This window comes from Zophobas morio, unplaced genomic scaffold (genome assembly GCF_036711695.1).
Source record: "Zophobas morio isolate AGI-343-1 ecotype UQ-CSIRO unplaced genomic scaffold, CSIRO_AGI_Zmor_V1 ptg000038l, whole genome shotgun sequence".
NCBI classification, from domain to species: domain Eukaryota; kingdom Metazoa; phylum Arthropoda; class Insecta; order Coleoptera; family Tenebrionidae; genus Zophobas; species Zophobas morio.
Window position 1 is genome coordinate 4,250,908 of NW_026972143.1, and position 18,470 is coordinate 4,269,377.

At 35.1% G+C, this 18,470-nt stretch overlaps 3 protein-coding genes across 3 annotated transcripts; 2 read left to right on the forward strand and 1 right to left on the reverse strand.

Annotated features, from left to right (window-relative positions):
* Positions 1 to 6,150: 6,150 nt before the first annotated feature.
* Positions 6,151 to 7,109, forward strand: LOC135139985 (protein takeout-like). Its single transcript, XM_064070359.1, has 4 exons — positions 6,151 to 6,258; positions 6,311 to 6,554; positions 6,610 to 6,749; positions 6,808 to 7,109. The coding sequence occupies exons 1-4, from the start codon at positions 6,204 to 6,206 to the stop codon at positions 7,107 to 7,109; spliced, it is 741 nt and encodes a 246-aa protein (XP_063926429.1). The 5' UTR covers positions 6,151 to 6,203.
* A 630-nt stretch (positions 7,110 to 7,739) lies between these two features.
* LOC135140119 (uncharacterized) lies at positions 7,740 to 8,680 on the forward strand. The gene is made up of 4 exons (XM_064070532.1): positions 7,740 to 7,794; positions 7,841 to 8,084; positions 8,135 to 8,274; positions 8,379 to 8,680. The coding sequence occupies exons 1-4, from the start codon at positions 7,740 to 7,742 to the stop codon at positions 8,678 to 8,680; spliced, it is 741 nt and encodes a 246-aa protein (XP_063926602.1).
* Positions 8,681 to 12,860: 4,180 nt separating this feature from the next.
* LOC135140120 (octapeptide-repeat protein T2-like) lies at positions 12,861 to 18,367 on the reverse strand (the record flags this gene model as incomplete). The annotated part of the gene is made up of 2 exons (XM_064070533.1): positions 12,861 to 13,383; positions 17,979 to 18,367. Coding segments are annotated over 2 exons (912 nt in total), but the record flags the coding sequence as incomplete, so codon positions are not given.
* Between the last annotated feature and the right edge of the window lie 103 nt (positions 18,368 to 18,470).

An 18,470-nucleotide genomic window follows, 5' to 3' on the forward strand; every position in this document is an offset into this window, starting at 1 on the left:
AAACACATACGCATGACAGATATTGTGATCAAACTAAAACCCAAAAAGGATTGTTTTTGATTTTGTGAATTTAATCGATGGGAATGAACAGTTGAGTAATGAAGTTCTGAAGACGCTCAACGAAAATTCGATGCAAGTGTATGCAGATCTGGGTCCAAGTTTTAATGAAGCCATAGCGAAGATCGAGAAGGAAATTATCAATCGAGTGTTTTCTAGAGTGCCAGAGGATGAGTTGTTTTTGCCATAGGTTTTTATTTTCAATTTTATTTAAGGGAAAGAACAGTGTGTCTTGTAATAACATCATTTGGATTATAATTTAAATAGCCATTATTACATTAAAAGGTTAGAACAACTTCTTTTTTTTATTAATTTAAAATCGTGTGTTGATGCTTATATTTAATTGCTGCTGTCTTAATTAAACAATTATTGTAGTTAGAAATAAACACATTGTCATATCTTTTTTGTAGATAATTTATTGGCAATTTTTGTAATTTACATTATTGTTCACAAAAGAATTGATATTTTGACATTCTTCGCCGACACGTTCCACCCGAGTTTCGGAACCAAGGACATAGTGATACAATCCAGCAACATCTCGGACATCGAGCCCGAATTTTTCCACAATTTCCCCAATTTGGAGATCTTGACAATTTGGATCAACCACGGTTTTCCCAACATCGCGACGAGGGTGTTTAAGGGCTGCTGCCGTAAACTCACCACTCTTCGCTTCTTCGACAACCAGGTGTTCCTGCAGCTGAACAAGCTGGAGTTTCTGTGGATCGAGAAGCAGTATTTGGGTCCTCTGGAGGCCAACTACTTCAAGGGGTTGAAGAATTTGAAGAAGCTGAGGCTGAAAAAGCATTTTATTTTAGAAGTTTATTGTTCGTGATACTGAGTGTCTTTGCGTGTTAGTGAGTGTGCTGGGGCTAATTTTGATTTTTGTGCATACAGTAAAGAATCCTCAAAATGCCTAAGGTAAAATCATCAATGAAAGATAAAATCAAATTATGGTTAGGGAATAATTTGGACACAAATTTTCAATTTCCTTCTTCAACTAAAGACAATGAGTTATTCTGCAAAGTGTCTGGAAAAGTTGTAAGTAAACATTTAAAATACCGAAGCTTGAATTATGTTCACATTTTGTTCCCTAGTTTAAGTGCGAAAAAAAATCACACTTCGAACAACACAGCAGTGGCGATGCACATAAAAAGAACGGGAATAAATCCAGTAAACAGACTTTATTAAACATTAGTTCCGACAATGATTTTACGAAATTTTGCACCGATTTATGTTTATTTACCGCAGCAGATATTCCATTGAATAAAGTTAGTTGTTCTAGTTTAAAAATTTTATGCATAAATATATAGGAAGGCATTTACCCTCAGAAAGTACTCCGAGTAAGAAATATTTACCGAAATATTACGATATGGTGAGCACTAGGATTTTTATTTAAAAACTGTTTAACATAAATTTTATAATTTACAGGTAATTAAACAAATTAGAAATTCTATTGGCGATAATAATATTTGGATTAGCGTCGATGAGACAACGGACAGATTAGAAAGGTACATAGCCCATTTTTAGTAATTGGAAAGTTATCTTCTGAAGAAGCTGGCGGTCCATTTCTACTAGCTTTGAAGCAGCATGATAAAACTAATAGCGACACAATCTCGAGATTTATAAACAATCATTGGGTGTGCTATTGTTAATTTTAGGCATTGAAATTATTATAATTTATTTAATTATTAATTTATAGCTTTATTGTGGCCAAAGGAACTGAACACAAAAAAGTTAAATGGTTTGTATCAGATGGTGCTTCATACATGATTAAAACTGGTACTAATTTGAAAGTGTTTTATGAAAATATAATTGTTTTGTGCAGAACACTTTGATGTTTAAAACTAGTCGGTAAATAAAATGGTTTTTTACTATCATTCTTATATTGAATATTTTTAACGACCTAAAATCCGAAGCCTAAACATAAGGTATGAAGCACTTAGGCAAACAGTTATACAGATGCGTGTGGTATTTGTCGTCGAGCATTTATTAAAGCACATATAATAAAGTCACAGCATAGATAACAATCAGTAGGGACGGCTCGCCGTTTTTCGTGACCCGTTTTCGTGGGTGGTCGTTCGCTTTATGACCGAATGAGGGCGCCCAACTGACGTCTAAAATATTTGAAATTTGGCAGTTTTGTTACAATATTTTTGCCGGTTTTGCTTGTTTAAGACTGCTTTTCCAGTAGAATTGTACAAATAGTATAAAAATGTAATTTTCACAATAAAAGGTAAAATCTTCGTCCGATGAATTTTCATACAGGATCCCTGTTGTGCGCCTGCCTTATTCTCTCCCTCGTGTTTGAAATTCTTGGAAAAGATAGTAAACATAACACACTTTTTGTTTAAAAAGTCGTCGCAAACGAACAACAACGGTGGTTATGAAATAAATATAAAAAATTTATTATATATGATTCCGTTGTTGTGGTAAAATTTAATATAAAAGTAATAAGAAACAAACTACACGTAACAAAAAATTATATAAGCAGACCTTCACTCAATAAACAATTTTTTTATTCATCATGTATATATATATATTTTTTTGACCTACACAATCTTGAGTTTTATTTTGAGACGTTGCTTAACCCATAAGCAGTCGCGCGTGGGTAAAAATGACCCAAGCCGTACATTTTGTCAAATATCTTTTTTCGCTTAATCCCTATGGACTTCCGGTTTCATGAATTCCTTAATTATTCTTACCTGCGTCGACCCATACCAATTGCCTGCACTTTATGCGAGTCGACAAATATGTATTTTTTTTTGTAATATTTTTTTTTTAATAAAAATTTTACTTTATATGATATTACGCTTACGGGTTAAGTTGTTAGGTAAAATGCGTTTTTTTCGTAAAATTTTTGAAATTATTAAACAATTTAACAGGTGCTGTTCTTATTTTTATATTTATTCTTGTATAAAGTAATTACCATAATTACATTATCATGCCTGTCTGTTTATTTCTCTACTTTTTTTTAGCTTTCTACATATATAAATAATATGGATACTTTCTTTAATAACTAAAAGAGTCTATTCTCGAAAAATATTTAGTCCTCATAAAATACTCCTTTACCTACGGTCCATTACAAAGTGTACCATTTCCGGATTAACATTGCCTTTGCCAAGACGCACTAGAAAACTGTTTTGGATGGATTAGGAAACAAAATGGAAATTCTATTAACCCCACATCTAATCAATTTCAAATGGCTTTTAGAAAATTAATCATACAAGATTATTTTGATGAAACTAACACAGGTAATCAAAACTGCGAGCCTGATTTGGAAGAAATTTTAAAGTTAAATGTAGGTCGTCGTTTTGATGAAGAAGAATCAGTCACCACGATGCAGAAGACCACCTTAAAAGATTGTGATTATCACTTTCACACAGCTGAACAAAACGCAATTAGGTATATCTGTGGCTACCTAATTCGGAAATGTTTATTAGTACATAGTTGTAGTGAATGTGAAAAATATGCAAATGAACATAAAAGTTTAGACAACACAAGCATATATTCACATTTCAGAGCCTACCAAACGAAGAATTGCGAGTTATTTGGTAAATTATATATGCCAAACGATAATTTCTTTTTTTACATTTGTGAATTAGAGCAAATTTTTAGTGAAAATTTTGAAAATATAATTTTACAAACAACTACTATGTTGAAATTTTTAAATTTATATAAGCAAGCTACATTTGTTCATCCATGCCAAAACTTTCCATACGATTATTTGCTTGCTTTGTATGCTAGGATGAGATTATTTTATGCACTAAAATTTGTAAATGTTAGCTTTAAATTTACAAATGCCAAAGGTGAAAAAATTAATAGAAAAAAAATAATTTGGCAGCATTAACTTTTTTCCTTTTTGTAATTTAATTTTTATTTTATTTATTTATTTTTTCTTAAATAAACCTCTTTCTTTTTAGATGTATTTATTGCATTATTTTTACAATGATAATTAAACCTCAAGTATTCAGGGAAAGAATGTGCGAATTGTCAAATTGTATAAGTAATAAAATAAAAACTGTAACAAATCATCGTGTTTATAATTTAAATATCGACTTTTTTTTTCTTATTGCGATTCATGATTATACGATTTGAGCAAACTACACAGTTTGCAATATTGCGTACACGAATCAATTTTTGAAATTTTAAATGAAGTGATACTTTTTAAATTGGGTGGCGACATCTAGGAATAGTTTAGGCAACGACCATCCATGACGGCTTAAAATTCGGGTCAGAAAGAACAAAGGCGCCGACACGAGCTGTCCCTACTGATTGTTATCTATGCTGTGATAAAGTACTAGGCGGCACCCTCCCATGACCTACTGCGACCTATATTCATTTATTGAAACCCTATAGTCATTTATAGAAACCCTGTATAACATAAAACATATTTCATTTAGCGTGATAATGAGCCTTTTGTGTAGAGTATATTTAAATGCTCACGTCTTTAAATAAATGATATACAAATACGAGTACTTAACTCTGTACTTTTTGCATTGAATCAAGAATTTTGAAAACTGCATTAGTTTAATTACCATAGAAACAGGCCTTGAACAATATACGAAAATAATGTAAAAACATGATTATTGGCAGTATTATAATTTGATCTGATTTTTGTTAACATGTGGATTAAGTTACGTCAATAGAATAAATAAAAAAAAGTCCAAGGTCGAGGACTTATTCATTCTTAAAACCTGTACACTATTTCAACTGTTTACACAATTTAGTGGAAATGCTAATCGTACTTTTATCACTTGTTTGGGTTTCTACTAAAAGTCTACATAAGTACCGAAATAGTTGCAGAATAAATGCAGAAAACCTGACCCAAAACTGTGAGTTTCTGTGGATCGAGAAGCAATATTTGGGGCCTCTGGAGGCCAACTACTTCAAGGGTTTGAAGAATTTGAAGAATCTGAGGCTGCAGCACTGCCAGATCAAGCAGATTGATCCCAATACGTTGCCCAATTTTCCGGGGTTGGTGAAGATGGAGCTTCCGACGAACCAGGTGGAGAAGATCCAGCCCGGGACGTTCAAGAAGTTGCAGAAGTTGGAGGAGTAGCATTTGTTGGGGAATAGTATTAGGAATTTTACGGAAGGGGAGTTTGATGGGTTGAATAGTTCGAAGCCGTTGGAGTTGATCCGGAATAAGATTAATTCTTTGAATGTGGAGAGGATTTTGGAAAATTTGCCCAAGCTGGAGAGGATCGGGATCAAGTTGACGCTGTTCGAGTGTGATAGGGTGAAGTCCTTGGTGGAGAAGATTCAGGAGAATAAGAGAGATTAAGAACGTGGATCAGGTGTTTTCGGATAAGTGTTAAGACTAGATAGTGTAAGATGTGTGATAGTACTGATTGTCAATAAATGACTAAAAAACAACGAAAATCAATCATCGATTATTTTATTGTTTGATAAAAAACTCAATAACAAATGATCGCTGTCAGATTAGGTCAGTGTACGGTAGTTCAACAAACGCCAGACCAACAATTGATGGAAAAAAAATGTAAATATAGAGAGGTGATAAACTCAAGGTAAAAACTATTTATTGTAAAGGGATCATACCAAAATGGTTTCGGTTCGGAAACTTCCCAAAGTGCAACCTCAGGACTTGACTCAGTGTTTTCGCTTTTATAGGGCTTTTGGCCCTGCATACGATTTCTTCTAGGTAACAAAACAGACCGACTAACTCTATTTTATGAAATAGAAATAAGAATGCGTCTAAAGAAACTAGTTAAGAGTTTAAAGAACAAAAAAACAAGTAGTTCAAGGGACATTAAAACTAAGTTAATAATACACAAAACAAAGAAATAATTTAAAATGATAACACAGCTATTCAAGAAGTATAAAAAATGGACTGTGCTTTTTCCGGCAAAACAAGAATTGCGAAAACTACCTAACCAGTGTAATTAATTAGATACCATAGGTATACGCCTTGAACCCTGTATGAGAATGTAAACACGTGGCCACTAGCACTATTACCATAGACTTGTCAAAAACATGTTTTACAAAAACGTTTTTTGGTTACAGCTTCATTAAAGTACGTCATCAAATAAGAACAAAAAATACAAAGTCGATGGTTAAACAAATATATAAAACAACTCTTTCTTAAACCGGCATTTTATCTAAACTCTTCAGACAGTTTTGTAAAAATGCTGATCGTACTTTTATCACTTGTCCTAGTTGGTGTCTCTAGCAAAAGTTTACGTTAGTACCGAAACCCTTTTTTCCCCATTTCCAAAATATTTTCAATTCACAGCACCAGAAATCCAAAAATGCCGAAAATCTGACCCAAAACTAGGCGACTGTTTGGCTAAAAGTGTGCCTGACGCAGCGGGAAGGCTTAAACAAGGTAACAAGGACCTGGGAATTTTTCCTCTAGAACCTCTGGTTATTGAAAAAATTGAATTTGGAGATTCAAGTGGTGGAGCAGTTGGTGTACGACAGGTGTACGAAAATTTGAAGCTGTTTGGAGCAACGAATTTTACTATATCCGATTCCGAGTGAGTATTGTGTAATACAATAATACAAAGTTGGTAAATCTACTCACTATTTTAGGGCGGATTTCGGTGATGAAAACTGCTATTGGCGGTTCAAAGGCCACACAGACTTTGTCCGAATGGAAGCTGATTATAAAATGACTGGGAAACTGTTACTTTTCCCCATAAACGGCAAAGGGAAATGTAACAATACCGTGTGTAAGATTCAACAAAATTTATAGTCGTAGCTGACTCTGAAAAATCGTGTCATTTTCAGATGAATACGAAGGTGTCTACAACATAAAATGTGAAAAGTACACAAAAAAGGACCAAAAACATATACGTGTGACTGATTTTACGCTCAATCTAAAACCAAAAAGAGTCGTTTTTGGTTTCGAGAATTTGGTTGACGGGAACGAACAGTTGAGTAACGAAGTCCTAAAGACGATCAACGAAAATTCTGAGCAAGTGTACGCAGATGTGGCTCCAGCTTTCAATGAAGCCATAGGGAAGTACGAAAAGGAAGTTTTCAATCGAGTGTTTTCGAGAGTGCCAGAGGATGAGTTGTTTTTGCCATAATTGTTTAGTAATAAAATTCAAATACATTACAGATAATATTGATTGATTTTTACCTTGAATTTTTATTAAAAAAAAAAATCCTGAACTGGTTTTTGAGGGATTACAACAACAGTATTTCAAATTTATTATTGAGAATTAGTTTGTGCTTAGGAAAATGAGTCCACAAGTGCGTTTAAAACGTGTAGTCGTCCTTGAATTTTTATTCCAACCTCAATTATGCCCTACCTAATTTATTGTAACAACTTTGAATTGCATTAGTTATTTATTATACCAACGGTTGTACTAAGCAAATAATAGTATCAGAAGTCTGCTGTTTTTTTTATACTTGATTGTTTACTTATATTGAAATTTATTAACAATTAAAAAGCCATACGTAAAGAACCGTCGTTTTAAGCTACACTTACACTCATTAAGTGTTAATTAAGTACTTACAACCTTGCGTTGCAATAATGAATTTAATTGTTATGCAGTTTCTTTCCCATTTTTCAGTCAAAAAAAACTGCATGAACGATTTATTTCTCGTTAAGATTAACGATCTAGCTAAAGTACAATTGTTATAAAAAAAACTTGCCCATGTTTCTAGTAAATCCTAGCACAATTGACTAGTCTTCAAGTGTCTTCTTGAACGCTATGTTGGTCATAATTTTGCTAATTTTTGTTGCCTCCACCTCTTCCAAACAACTTCGTGAGTACCAAACACCTTCTTACCAAGAGAATAACTTTTGTGGTAGCTCCAGGAATCAAGAAATGTAGAAAATCCGACCCAAACCTAAACCATTGTTTAGATTTGAATGTCATGGATGGTGTCCAACAGTTTCGGGGAGGAAATCGGGAACTAGGAATAGTACCCTTGGAACCTTTGGTCATCCCACTACTCGAATTTGGGGATGATAGCGCTGGATCGATCACTCTGAAACAGCACTACTCCGACTTAAAGATTTATGGAGGATCGAACTTGACAATATTCGATACAAAGTATATTAATTGGAAGAAAAGTTTCCATTTAAGAAAATTCTTCGTTTTAGAATAAACCTTGACGATGAGAACTGCACTTGGTACATGAAAACAACAACCAAGAAACTTATTGCGAAAGCCAATTATAGAATGACCGGTCGAATGTTACTTTTTACCATAAATGGGCACGGGAAATGTGAAATCATTATGGGCAAGTTTTCAATTTTTTTCTACCATGTTTCTCAAATTATCGACCAATCGAGTCCCTCCACGTAACGAGTGGCTATAGGGTGTTTCAGCTAATTTTATTTTTAGATAACGTTTTAATTACTTATGACCTCAAGTGTGAAAAGTACTTAAAACGGAACAAAAAGCACATTCGTATAACTTCTGCTATACTGGAACTAGTGCCTGAAAAGCTGGTTGCTGACTTCGGGAATCTTATTGATGGAAATGAGCAGTTGAGCAGGGAAATTTTGAAGGCGGCGAACGACAATGCAATGGACCTTTTTACAGAAGTGGGGCCTGCTTTAGCACAAGCTATGGCCAAAGTTGAAACGGACATCGCAAATCAGGTTTTTTCCAGAGTTCCAGAGGACGAAATATTTTTACCATAAATTACTTACTTAATTAAAATAATATGTTGTGTTATAATACAAAATTTGGGCGGTACAAACTTTGCGAACAGACTGTATGTAATAAATGTGTTTGATCAATATTGCTCTCACTATAAAGCAAATCGTGGTATAATTAACCAGGTGCTCTGACTATGACGGTAAGTTGTATAATTAATTTGATTAAATTACGACAAAAAAACCAATTAAACAAGTTTGTTTTTATTCCAGTTCAGTTTAATAAAAAAAATTGTTTTAATAATAACAATAATTATTTTAAAACCCTGAGCTCAGGGACTTTCGTTTCCCCTTCTCCGCGATTGGTACTGTTGACAGTTCTCAAACATAACCAAATCTCGAATTTCGTGCACAAACGCGCCGGTTTTCAAACAAACACACCAAATGGCTGTAAGTCGTCCCCTGAACACTAAACCTCGCCACAACCCCTTTTCCCCCACATTTTTTCCTTTTACAACCTGTTAAAAAGTGATTGAATGCCGGACCTAACCTCACTTTCTTCCAGTCTGCCGCAGCTGCGAAAATCGCCGAAGTGCGCGAGACAACCCGCGTGGAGCGCATTGGGGCGCACTCCCACATCCGGGGGCTCGGGCTGGATGAGAGTCTCGAGGCGCGTCATGTGTCTCAGGGCATGGTGGGGCAGATGTCTGCCCGGAGGGCCATAGGGATTGTTCTGAAGATGGTGCGCGACGGGAGGATTGCCGGTAGGGCCGTGTTGCTGGCCGGGCAGCCGGGGACGGGGAAGACGGCCATTGCGACGGCGTTGGCGGCCGCTTTGGGGCACGATACGCCGTTTACGAGTATGGCGGGGTCCGAGATTTATTCGCTGGAGATGGGCAAGACGGAGGCTTTGACGCAGGCGATTAGGAAGAGTATCGGCGTGAGGATTAAGTGAGTTTGGTGTTGTTTTTGGTTTGATTGTTGTAAATTAGTAATTTTTTTTTGGAAGCAGGGTTGTTTAGATGGGGTTGATTGAGGTTTTATAATTTGTTTGTTTAGTGTATAATGTTTTTACGTTATATAGTTTTTCTTCTAAAAGGTGGTCGCTAATGAGTATCTTTGTATGTATGCAACCAGTAATTACAGCATTATTTACATTTTCAAATATTAAGTATTTAAAAAGATGCTAAATTTTTGTTTGATATTTTTGTTATTGGAAAAAGCTGTTTATTGTGCAAAAACAAGATGGAACTGCGTTTTTTTTATATGAAAATTAATATTGCAGTTCAAAGTTTGTAGTTGATTTTACACTAGCTTTATTTCATAAGAACAGTATTTTTAATGATGGAAATTCTAAATCTAAAAATTGTTTTCTTGTCGGGAAATGGTATGCCACTTTTTTATTTTATTTCTTAAACTTCGACCAATTTTTTCATTTGCAATCTAACAATATTAAGGAAATTGGGGATTAGGAAATATTTAAAGAGAAGAGAAATTTGGGCCAAACGTATTAATATCACTATGCAACACTAAAAAATTCACAGAAAGTTCAGATAGTGTTTGAGGTTGGGTATACTCCATATACTAAAGAAAAAAATGTTTTATAGTCATATCACATCACAAAACATAGATAACGGGTGTTTTGTTTTTCTTACTTAATGGGACACTTGATTGCATTTAATCGTAAAAATATCGCTTTTATGTATCCACCCATGTTTGCAGACTTCTGTTGGTGTCTTCAGACGGATACTGCGAGATCTGGCTACAATAGGAATGCCAATCGTTCGAAAAAAAATACCTTTTTCAATGAAAAATGAAGTATTGTTTTATTAATTTTGTATGATTTCAAAAAATTCAATAAACACTTTTCATTTTGAAACCTGATGTGATAGGTTGGGTAGCTATACTCCATATACTAAAGAAAAAAATGTTTTATCCTCATATCACATCACAAAATATAGATAACGGGTGTTTTGTTTTTCGTACTTTTTGGGACACTTGATTGCATTTAATCGTAAAAATATCGCTTTTATGTATCCACCCATGCTTGCAGACTTCTGTTGGTGTCTTCAGAGGGATACTGCGAGATCTGGCTACAATAGGAATGTCAATCGTTCGACAAAAAAGACCTTTTTCAATGAAAAATAAAGTTTTGTTTTATTAATTTTGTATGATTTCAAAAAATTCAATAAACTCTTTTCATTTTGAAACCTGATGTGATACGATTCTTTCAAGTATAATCCTCAATTGAGTTTGAGGTAAGAAATTTTAACTACATACTGTGCATTCTGTGAATTTTATTTTTTTTTAATTTGTTGCATAGTGTATTAATCAATTAATTCGTACATGTTTACTTATTGAAAGACAGGGGTAAAGAAAGCAATTTGTCCACTGGGTACAGTTGTGGTTTTCCGTTCGTTTCGTAGGGCATCATAATAGTAGCTGAAAAAGTGTCCGTTAATTGCAAACCTAACTTTTAAACTGAAATTTTCAACTCTAATTCTGCATCGTTTATTAAATGCGGTCTTAAAAAGCAGTAACTTCGATTTCAGTGGTAGACAATAGTTTGAACTCACCAAAAATTACGACGATAACAAGGAACCGTACTACGGACTGCATGTTGTTGATAAATTCAGAAACTGATGTCTTTAGACTTGGAAAGCTGGCTTTTATAGAGCTCTTATCTTTGTTTTTCGGTTAAACTAGTAATTACAACCATACATTTTTTATCAAACATTGGCATATTTCTTTACTTCAAGTATTAGTTAAAGGATGTTAACGTTATCGTACACATAACGAAGAAACTTTGTTATAGTGTTATTATTAGACAGCGGATTTCTGTCGGGCTACGTCAAGATTTTAGTGGGGACGCGCTGCATCGCCGGGACTCAGTAGCGGGTGATAGGTAATCACTGAATTTAATTGTCACTTGATTCCATAAATACAATTAACGATTTATTAATCAAACGGCTAACTAAATGAGAAGTGGAATTAACAGCAGAGTGCAACGAAGCAGCGTTATTCTAATCTCAAATAAACGAAGTGCAGCCGGTAACTGCAATGAATTCCCATCCCGTACGAGCCGTACCGAGTTTGGCCTTGTCTAGCCCGACAGAAATCCGCTCTCTAGTTATGACTTTCAACGACCATTATTTAAGGGTAGAATGTGAGTTAATTGTAGTTTTATTATCAGGATGATAAACTGCATGTATGTAATTTTGTGCAACTTAAATATTTCTAAAATTGAATGTGAATCACAATAATTATAAATGGGTATCTCAAGGGAATATGGGCAAAAAATACACTCATTTGGTTCCTTTTTATGGCATTTTCTTCATTTTTTTTGTGACTTTTAGTCGTTTTTTATGTCGACTTTCTCTTGTCGCCTTTTTTTGGCCCCTTTTTTCACTTTTTTTCCTACTTATATTTGGTCCCTTTTTTTATTACCCTTTTTCTGTCGCATTTTTGAGTTCCTTATTTATGGCCTTTTTTTCGCCCTTTTTTTGTCGTTTTTTTTTATTACCTTTTGTTTTGTTCATTTTTATGACCCCTTTCTGTGTCGCTTTATTGACCTCTTTTTTAGTGACTTTTGTCGTCGCATTTTTTCTCGCCTTTTTTTTTACAAATTTTTTTGCTTGTCACGTGTTTTGTGGAATTTTCTCGTTGCCTTTTTGTCTTTTTTTCTCTGTTTAGGGCCTTTTTCAATTTTCTCCATGCCTTTTTGATTCCTTTTTTTGACGGTTTTTTTCTCTTTTTGTCACTGTTTTGGTACCTTTTTTATTGGCTTCTTTCCTCTTTGTTTTGTCTGTTGTCGTTTTTTTTGTCAACTTCTTTGTCGCTTTTTTTGTTATTTTTTATGTCCGCCTTTTTTGTCTTTTTCTATGTTCCCTTTTTTGGGTTGTCTGTGTCTGTCCCGTGTGCCCCTTCTCTTTCTTTGCCTCTTCTCTGTTTCTTTCTCTTTCCCCTCATAACCATCTCTTTTTCCCTCCCCTACCTACATTTCTCTCTCTTTCCCTTCTCTACCTCCCTCTCTTTCTCTCCTCTTTATCTCCCTCTTTTTTACCTCCTCTCTCTTTTCTGTCTTATTGCCTCTCGTCTCTCTTTTATTGCTTCTTGTCTCTCTCTTATAGCCTCTTCTCTTTCTCTTCTCCGACTTTTCCCTCTCTCGTCTTGTTCTCTTCTTCCCCTCTTCTCCCTCTTCTCTACCCTCTATTCTCCCTCTTCTCTACCCTCTCTTCTCCCTCTCCTCTACCCTCTCTTCTCCCTCTTCTCTCCCCTTCTTCTCTCTCTCTCTCCCTCTCTTCTCTCCCTCTTCTCTACCCTCTCTTCTCCCTTTCTTCTCCCTCTTCTCTACCCTCTCTTCTCCCTCTCCTCTACCCTCTCTTCTCCCTCTTCTCTCTCTTCTCTCCCTCTCTTCTCTCCCTCTCTTCTCCATCTTCTCTCCCTCTCCTCTTCCTCTCTTCCTCTTCTTCTCACCCTCACTTTTCCTTCTTCTCTGCCTCTCTCTTCTCTTTTCTCTGCCTCTCTCTTCTCTTTTCTCTGCCTCTTTCTTCTCTTTTCTCTGCCTCTCTCTTCTCTCTTCTCTGCCTCTCTCTTCTCTCTTCTCTGCCTCTCTCTCTTCTCTCCTCTCTCCTCTCTCCTCTCTCCTCTCTCCTCTCTCCTCTCTCCTCTCTCCTCTCTCTCTCCTCTCTCCTCTCTCCTCTCTCCTCTCTCCTCTCTCCTCTCTCCTCTCTCCTCTCTCCTCTCTCCTTCGAAAATGTATTTACTTATCCCCTCCAAAAAATTGATGACGGCACCTCAAAATTTTCGTGAACAATTCCTATCTTAAATGTGCAAAGTATGATGAGTTTATACTTGTGATTTATCACTGCATTAATATTTTTTAGGTGTCTTAAAAAAAAAATGAATCAATTTTTTTTTTATTGTTTAAATCAAGAATTCCAAAACTGAATACTTTGAAATCTTGGCAGACGTCTTGAAGTTATTGTAAGCATGGCAACTTTTTAATCAAAGTGTATCTGTCAATCAACCCCAAAAAATTCATTACATTATCTCAAAATTTTGCCGAATAAATCCTATCTAAAATGTGCAAAATATGATCAGTCTAGACTTGTAATTTATCATTGCATTCATATTTTTTTAATTTGCTTATACAGGGTGTCTGAAAAATAATAAATCAGTCAATTGCAAAACTGAATGCTTTGAACTCTTGCAGAGGTTTTAAAGTCAAGGATGGTAAATTGTTAATCAAAATAAATCTGTTTATTCCCCTTAAAGATTGATGACGTTATCTCAAAATTTTGCCGAATAAATTCTACCCAAAATGTGCATAATTTGATGAGTTTTAACTTGTGATTCATATTTTTTATTGATCAAATTAAGAACGAGTCACCCCATTTTACTGAAAATGGTATTCAGAATATTTTGTCGTTTGTAGCTTACTACTTAATAGTTTTGATCTTCTGTTTTGAGGGGAAGAACTCATTCAAATCAAACTAATTTCTACGTGACATTCTTTCGATTTGTTTTTCGAGGATAACCTAAGGAGGTACAGTAATGGAGTCTATCGGGAAATCTGGTACTTTATATTTTCTCGATATTTCTAACCCCTAGGGAGGACCGTAGCTAGGGGGAGGCCATGGGATGCTGTGCTTCCCCTAGATATAGACTAGTTATAATTAACCAAATGTGAACTACAACATCAAAAATCAAAATAAAATGTATTGTTTTATTCAATAAGCGGATGTCAGAGCAATAAAGAAGTCTGGACCGTCGGCATTGTGATCTGGTTATTGCAATTCGTAGAAAACATCTTTTAGTTTAGTTTCTGTTTCACTCTCACGTCTAGAGGTTGATAAGTGTTATCGCTATTTGTCTTAAATTACGAGTACCATAAATGATTTTCAGTTCAGTTTTCAGTCGCACCTCTGTTATTACATACGGCAGACGTGATTAAATTGTGTCGTTATTTTAATGATTATTTTTATTTTTAATGATGGAAATTATAAATCTAAAAATTGTTTTCTTGTCGGAAAATGGTTATGACACTTTTTTATTTTATTTCTTAAGTTAAACTTCGATCATTTTTTTTAACATGCAATCTAATAATATTAAAGAAATTCGGGATTAGGAAATATTTCAAGGAAAGAGAAATTTGGACCAAATGTATAATTAATCAATTAATTCATACATGTTTACAGAGTGTCCACGGGAGTGAATCTGCTATCCAGCATTAGACACTGTTCCGATTATTTTTCGCAGTGAGTCTTCAACACCCTGTGGTTTTCCATTCGTTACGTCGGGTGTCATAATAGTAGCTGAAAAAAATGTCCCTTATATTTCCTTATTCGCCCATATATTGTAGACTGGCCCACGAGATACAGCGGTTTCCTTAACTACACTTCTCAACGAATAATGCAGCTGTTTATATAGATGCAAATTTATGACATTATAGCAAACTTAAATAGAGGCTGTTTCTTTGTTTGCCTGGCATGCTTCTTGTAAGGAGAACCAACTTATCTTCAGCCGTATTAATTAAAGATTCTCTTTATTCACAGAGTTGCAAAAGTCAAAATCATGAAACCACTATATCTCTTGTGCCACTATACCTATACTCCTGGGAAGCAAAAATGGCAGACCTAACTTTTAAAACTGAAATTTTCAATCCTAATTCTGCATCGTTTTTTAAATACAGTCTCAAAAAGCAGTGACTTCGATTTCAGTGGCAAACAATAGTTTAAACTCACCAAAAATTACGAGGATAGCAAGGAACCGTACCACGAACTGCATGTTGTTGATAATTTCAGAAACTGATGTCTTTAGACTTGGAAAGCTGGCTTTTATAGAGCTCTTATCTTTGTTTTTTGGTTAAACGTGTAATTACAACCATACATTTTTTACAAACATTGGCATTTTTCTTTACTTCGAGTATTATTTAAAGGATGTTAACGTTATCGTACACATAACGAAGAAACTTTATTATAGTATTATGACTTTCAACGACCATTATTTAAGAGTAGAATGTGAGTTAATTGTAGTTTCATTATCAGGATGATAAACTGCATGTATGTAATTTTGTGCAACTTAAATATTTCTAAAATTGAATATAAATCATAATCAGAATTGAAATGTTTGAATATTTCAAGGGAATACGTAAAAAAGATCTATATGTATTGTAATGTTATATATGGTTCCCAAGAATAAGTCATCAAAAAAAAAATCCTGGTCCTTTGTGTTTTCTTTTGCAAAATTTGAAAAAATCTCGAGTCATACTGGTCTCTAGTGCCTTATATTTGAAATTCTGAAAGAATTTGAAAAGACCTCGATGATTTCTGATATTTTGTTATTGAAAATGTTTCAACGAAGCTTGGGGGCTCTTTACTGCCCGAGCGTAAGTTAAGGAAGTATTGTAATCGGGTTCATCTGGCGACTGGCTGCTTTTATGTTTTCTCGATGTTTCATGACGGATAGAGTACGAAAAAATAGGTCCACCGTTTCCATCTATCTGTATCGATGTTTATTAGACAGATAATTTCCGAAACCACCAGATCGATTTTTGTCAAATTTTACATGTATGTAAACCAAAACACTAACAACGATATGACGTCATCTCTAAAATTTACAACAAAAATGTTATTTAAATGCTATATATTAAGATGTTCCTGCACTTGTGGTTTATGAATCCGTGTTGAGTTTTTTTTTCACCCTAGACTTAATGTGTCCTCTTATTTTATTTCCTCCCAAAAATTGATGACGCCATCTCAAAATTTTGCTCAATTCTATCTAAAATATGCAAAATATTATGACTTGTGGTTTATCAATACATTCACAGTTTCTAGAATTACTTATACACGGTGACTCAAATCTGAAAGACAATCTGTTTTATTGATTACGTTAAGAATGGCTCGCCTTATTTTTCCGAAAATTGGAGTGTACAGTACTGTTATTACAACAATCTGATACGTGTCCTTGCTAAAATGTTGAAACAAACCCATAGTATTCTTATCCACTTGTACTCCAACAATCATACATTTTAACTAATAGGAGTTATAAAAAAATGTACTTCATAAAATTTTCGCAGAAGCTGTATTTGTTCGCTTGTACTTCAGGGCGGGGAAAGTTCTACCTAAATAACTTTTTGACCATTTTTTTTGTCACTCCTTTGGTTCCTTTTTATGGCCTTTTCTTCGTTTTTTTTTGTAGCTTTTTGTCGTTTTTTATGTCGACTTTCTTTTCTCGCTTTTTTTCACTTTTGTGACCTCTTTTTGTGTCACTTTATTGACTTTTTTTTAGTGACTTTTGTTGTCACATTTTTTCTTGCCCTTTTTTGCAATTTTTTTTTGCTTATCATGTGTTTTGTGGAATTTTCGTTGCCGTTTTGTCTTTTTTTCTCAGTTTAGGTACTTTTTAAATTTTTTCGATGCTTTTTTGATTTCTTTTTATGGCCTTTTCTTCGTTTTTTTTTTGGTGGCTTTTTATCGTTTTTTATGTCAACTTTCTTATGTCGCTTTTTTTCTCTTTTATGACCTCTTTTTGTGTCGCTTTATTGACTTCTTTTTAGTGACTTTTGTTGTCTCATTTTTTCTCGCCTTTTTTTGCAAATTTTGTTTGTTTGTCGTGTGTTTTGTAGACTTGTCGTTGCCTTTTTGTCTTTTTTCTCTATTTAGGTCCTTTTTTAAATTTTTCGATGCCTTTTTGATTCCGTTTTTTGACGGTTTTTTTGTCACTGTTTTGGTTCCTTTTTTATTGGCTTCTTTCCTCTTTGTTTTGTTTGTTGTCGTTTTTTTTGTCAACTTTTTTGTCGCCTTTTTTGTTATTTTTTATATCCGCCTTTTTTGTCTTTTTCTATGTTTCCTTTTTTGGGTTGTCTGTGCCTGTCCCGTGTGCCCCTTCTCTTTCTTTGCCTCTTCTCTGTCTCTTTCACTTTCCCCTCATAGCCATCTCTTTTTCCCTCCCCTGCCTCCATTTCTCTCTTTCCCTTCTCTACCTCTTTATCTCTCTCTTTTTTACCTCCTCTCTCTTTTCTGTCTTATTGCCTCTCGTCTCTGTCTTATTGCTTCTCGTCTCTCTCTTATTGCCTCTCGTCTCTCTCTTATTGCCTCTCGTCTCTCTCTTATTGTCTCTCGTCTCTCTCTTACTGCCTCTGGTCTCTCTCTTATTGCCTCTCGTCCCCTCTTATTGCCTTTCGTCCCTTTCCCTCTCCTGTTGCCTCTTGTCTCTCTTATTGTCTCTCGTCTCTCTTTTTGTCTCTCGTCTCTCTTATTGTCTCTCGTCTCTCTTATTGCCTCTCGTCTCTTTTATTGCCTCTCGTCTCTCTTCTCCCTCTCTTCTACCTCTTCTCTACCCTCTCTTTTCCTTCTTCTCTCCCTCCCTTCGTTTTTTTTTCGCTCTCTTCTCTTTTCTCTCCCTCTCTTCTCTTTTCTCTCCCTCTCTTCTCTTTTCTCTCCCTCTCTTCTCTTTTCTCTCCCTCTCTTCTCTTTTCTCTCCCTCTCTTCTCTTTTCTCTCCCTCTCTTCTCTTTTCTCTCCCACTCTTCTCTTTTCTCTCCCACTCTTCTCTTTTCTCTCCCACTCTTCTCTTTTCTCTCCCTCTCTTCTCTTTCCTCTCCCTCTCTTCTCTTCTCTCTCCCTTTCTCTTCTTTTCTCTCTCCCTTTCTCTTCTCTTCTCTCTCCCTTTCTCTTCTCTTCTCTCTCCCTTTCTCTTCTCTCTCCCCCTCTCTTCTCCCTCCCCCTCTCTTCTCCCTCCCCCTCTCTTCTCTCTCTCTCTTCTCTCTCTCTCTTCTTTCTCTCTTCTCTCTCTCTCTTCTCTCTCTCTCTTCTCTCTCTCTTCTCTCTCTC

Bases quoted from the DNA above. Each gene is read 5' to 3' on its own strand.
- LOC135140119 (XM_064070532.1), top strand. From the start codon at position 7,740: ATGTTGGTCATAATTTTGCTAATTTTTGTTGCCTCCACCTCTTCCAAA. The intron at 8,085-8,134 runs GTATATTAATTG...TCTTCGTTTTAG, and splicing joins TTGACAATATTCGATACAAA to AATAAACCTTGACGATGAGA. The intron at 8,275-8,378 runs GCAAGTTTTCAA...TTTTATTTTTAG, and splicing joins GAAATGTGAAATCATTATGG to ATAACGTTTTAATTACTTAT.
- LOC135139985 (XM_064070359.1), top strand. From the start codon at position 6,204: ATGCTGATCGTACTTTTATCACTTGTCCTAGTTGGTGTCTCTAGCAAA. The intron at 6,259-6,310 runs GTTAGTACCGAA...TTCAATTCACAG, and splicing joins TGTCTCTAGCAAAAGTTTAC to CACCAGAAATCCAAAAATGC. The intron at 6,555-6,609 runs GTGAGTATTGTG...TCACTATTTTAG, and splicing joins TTTACTATATCCGATTCCGA to GGCGGATTTCGGTGATGAAA.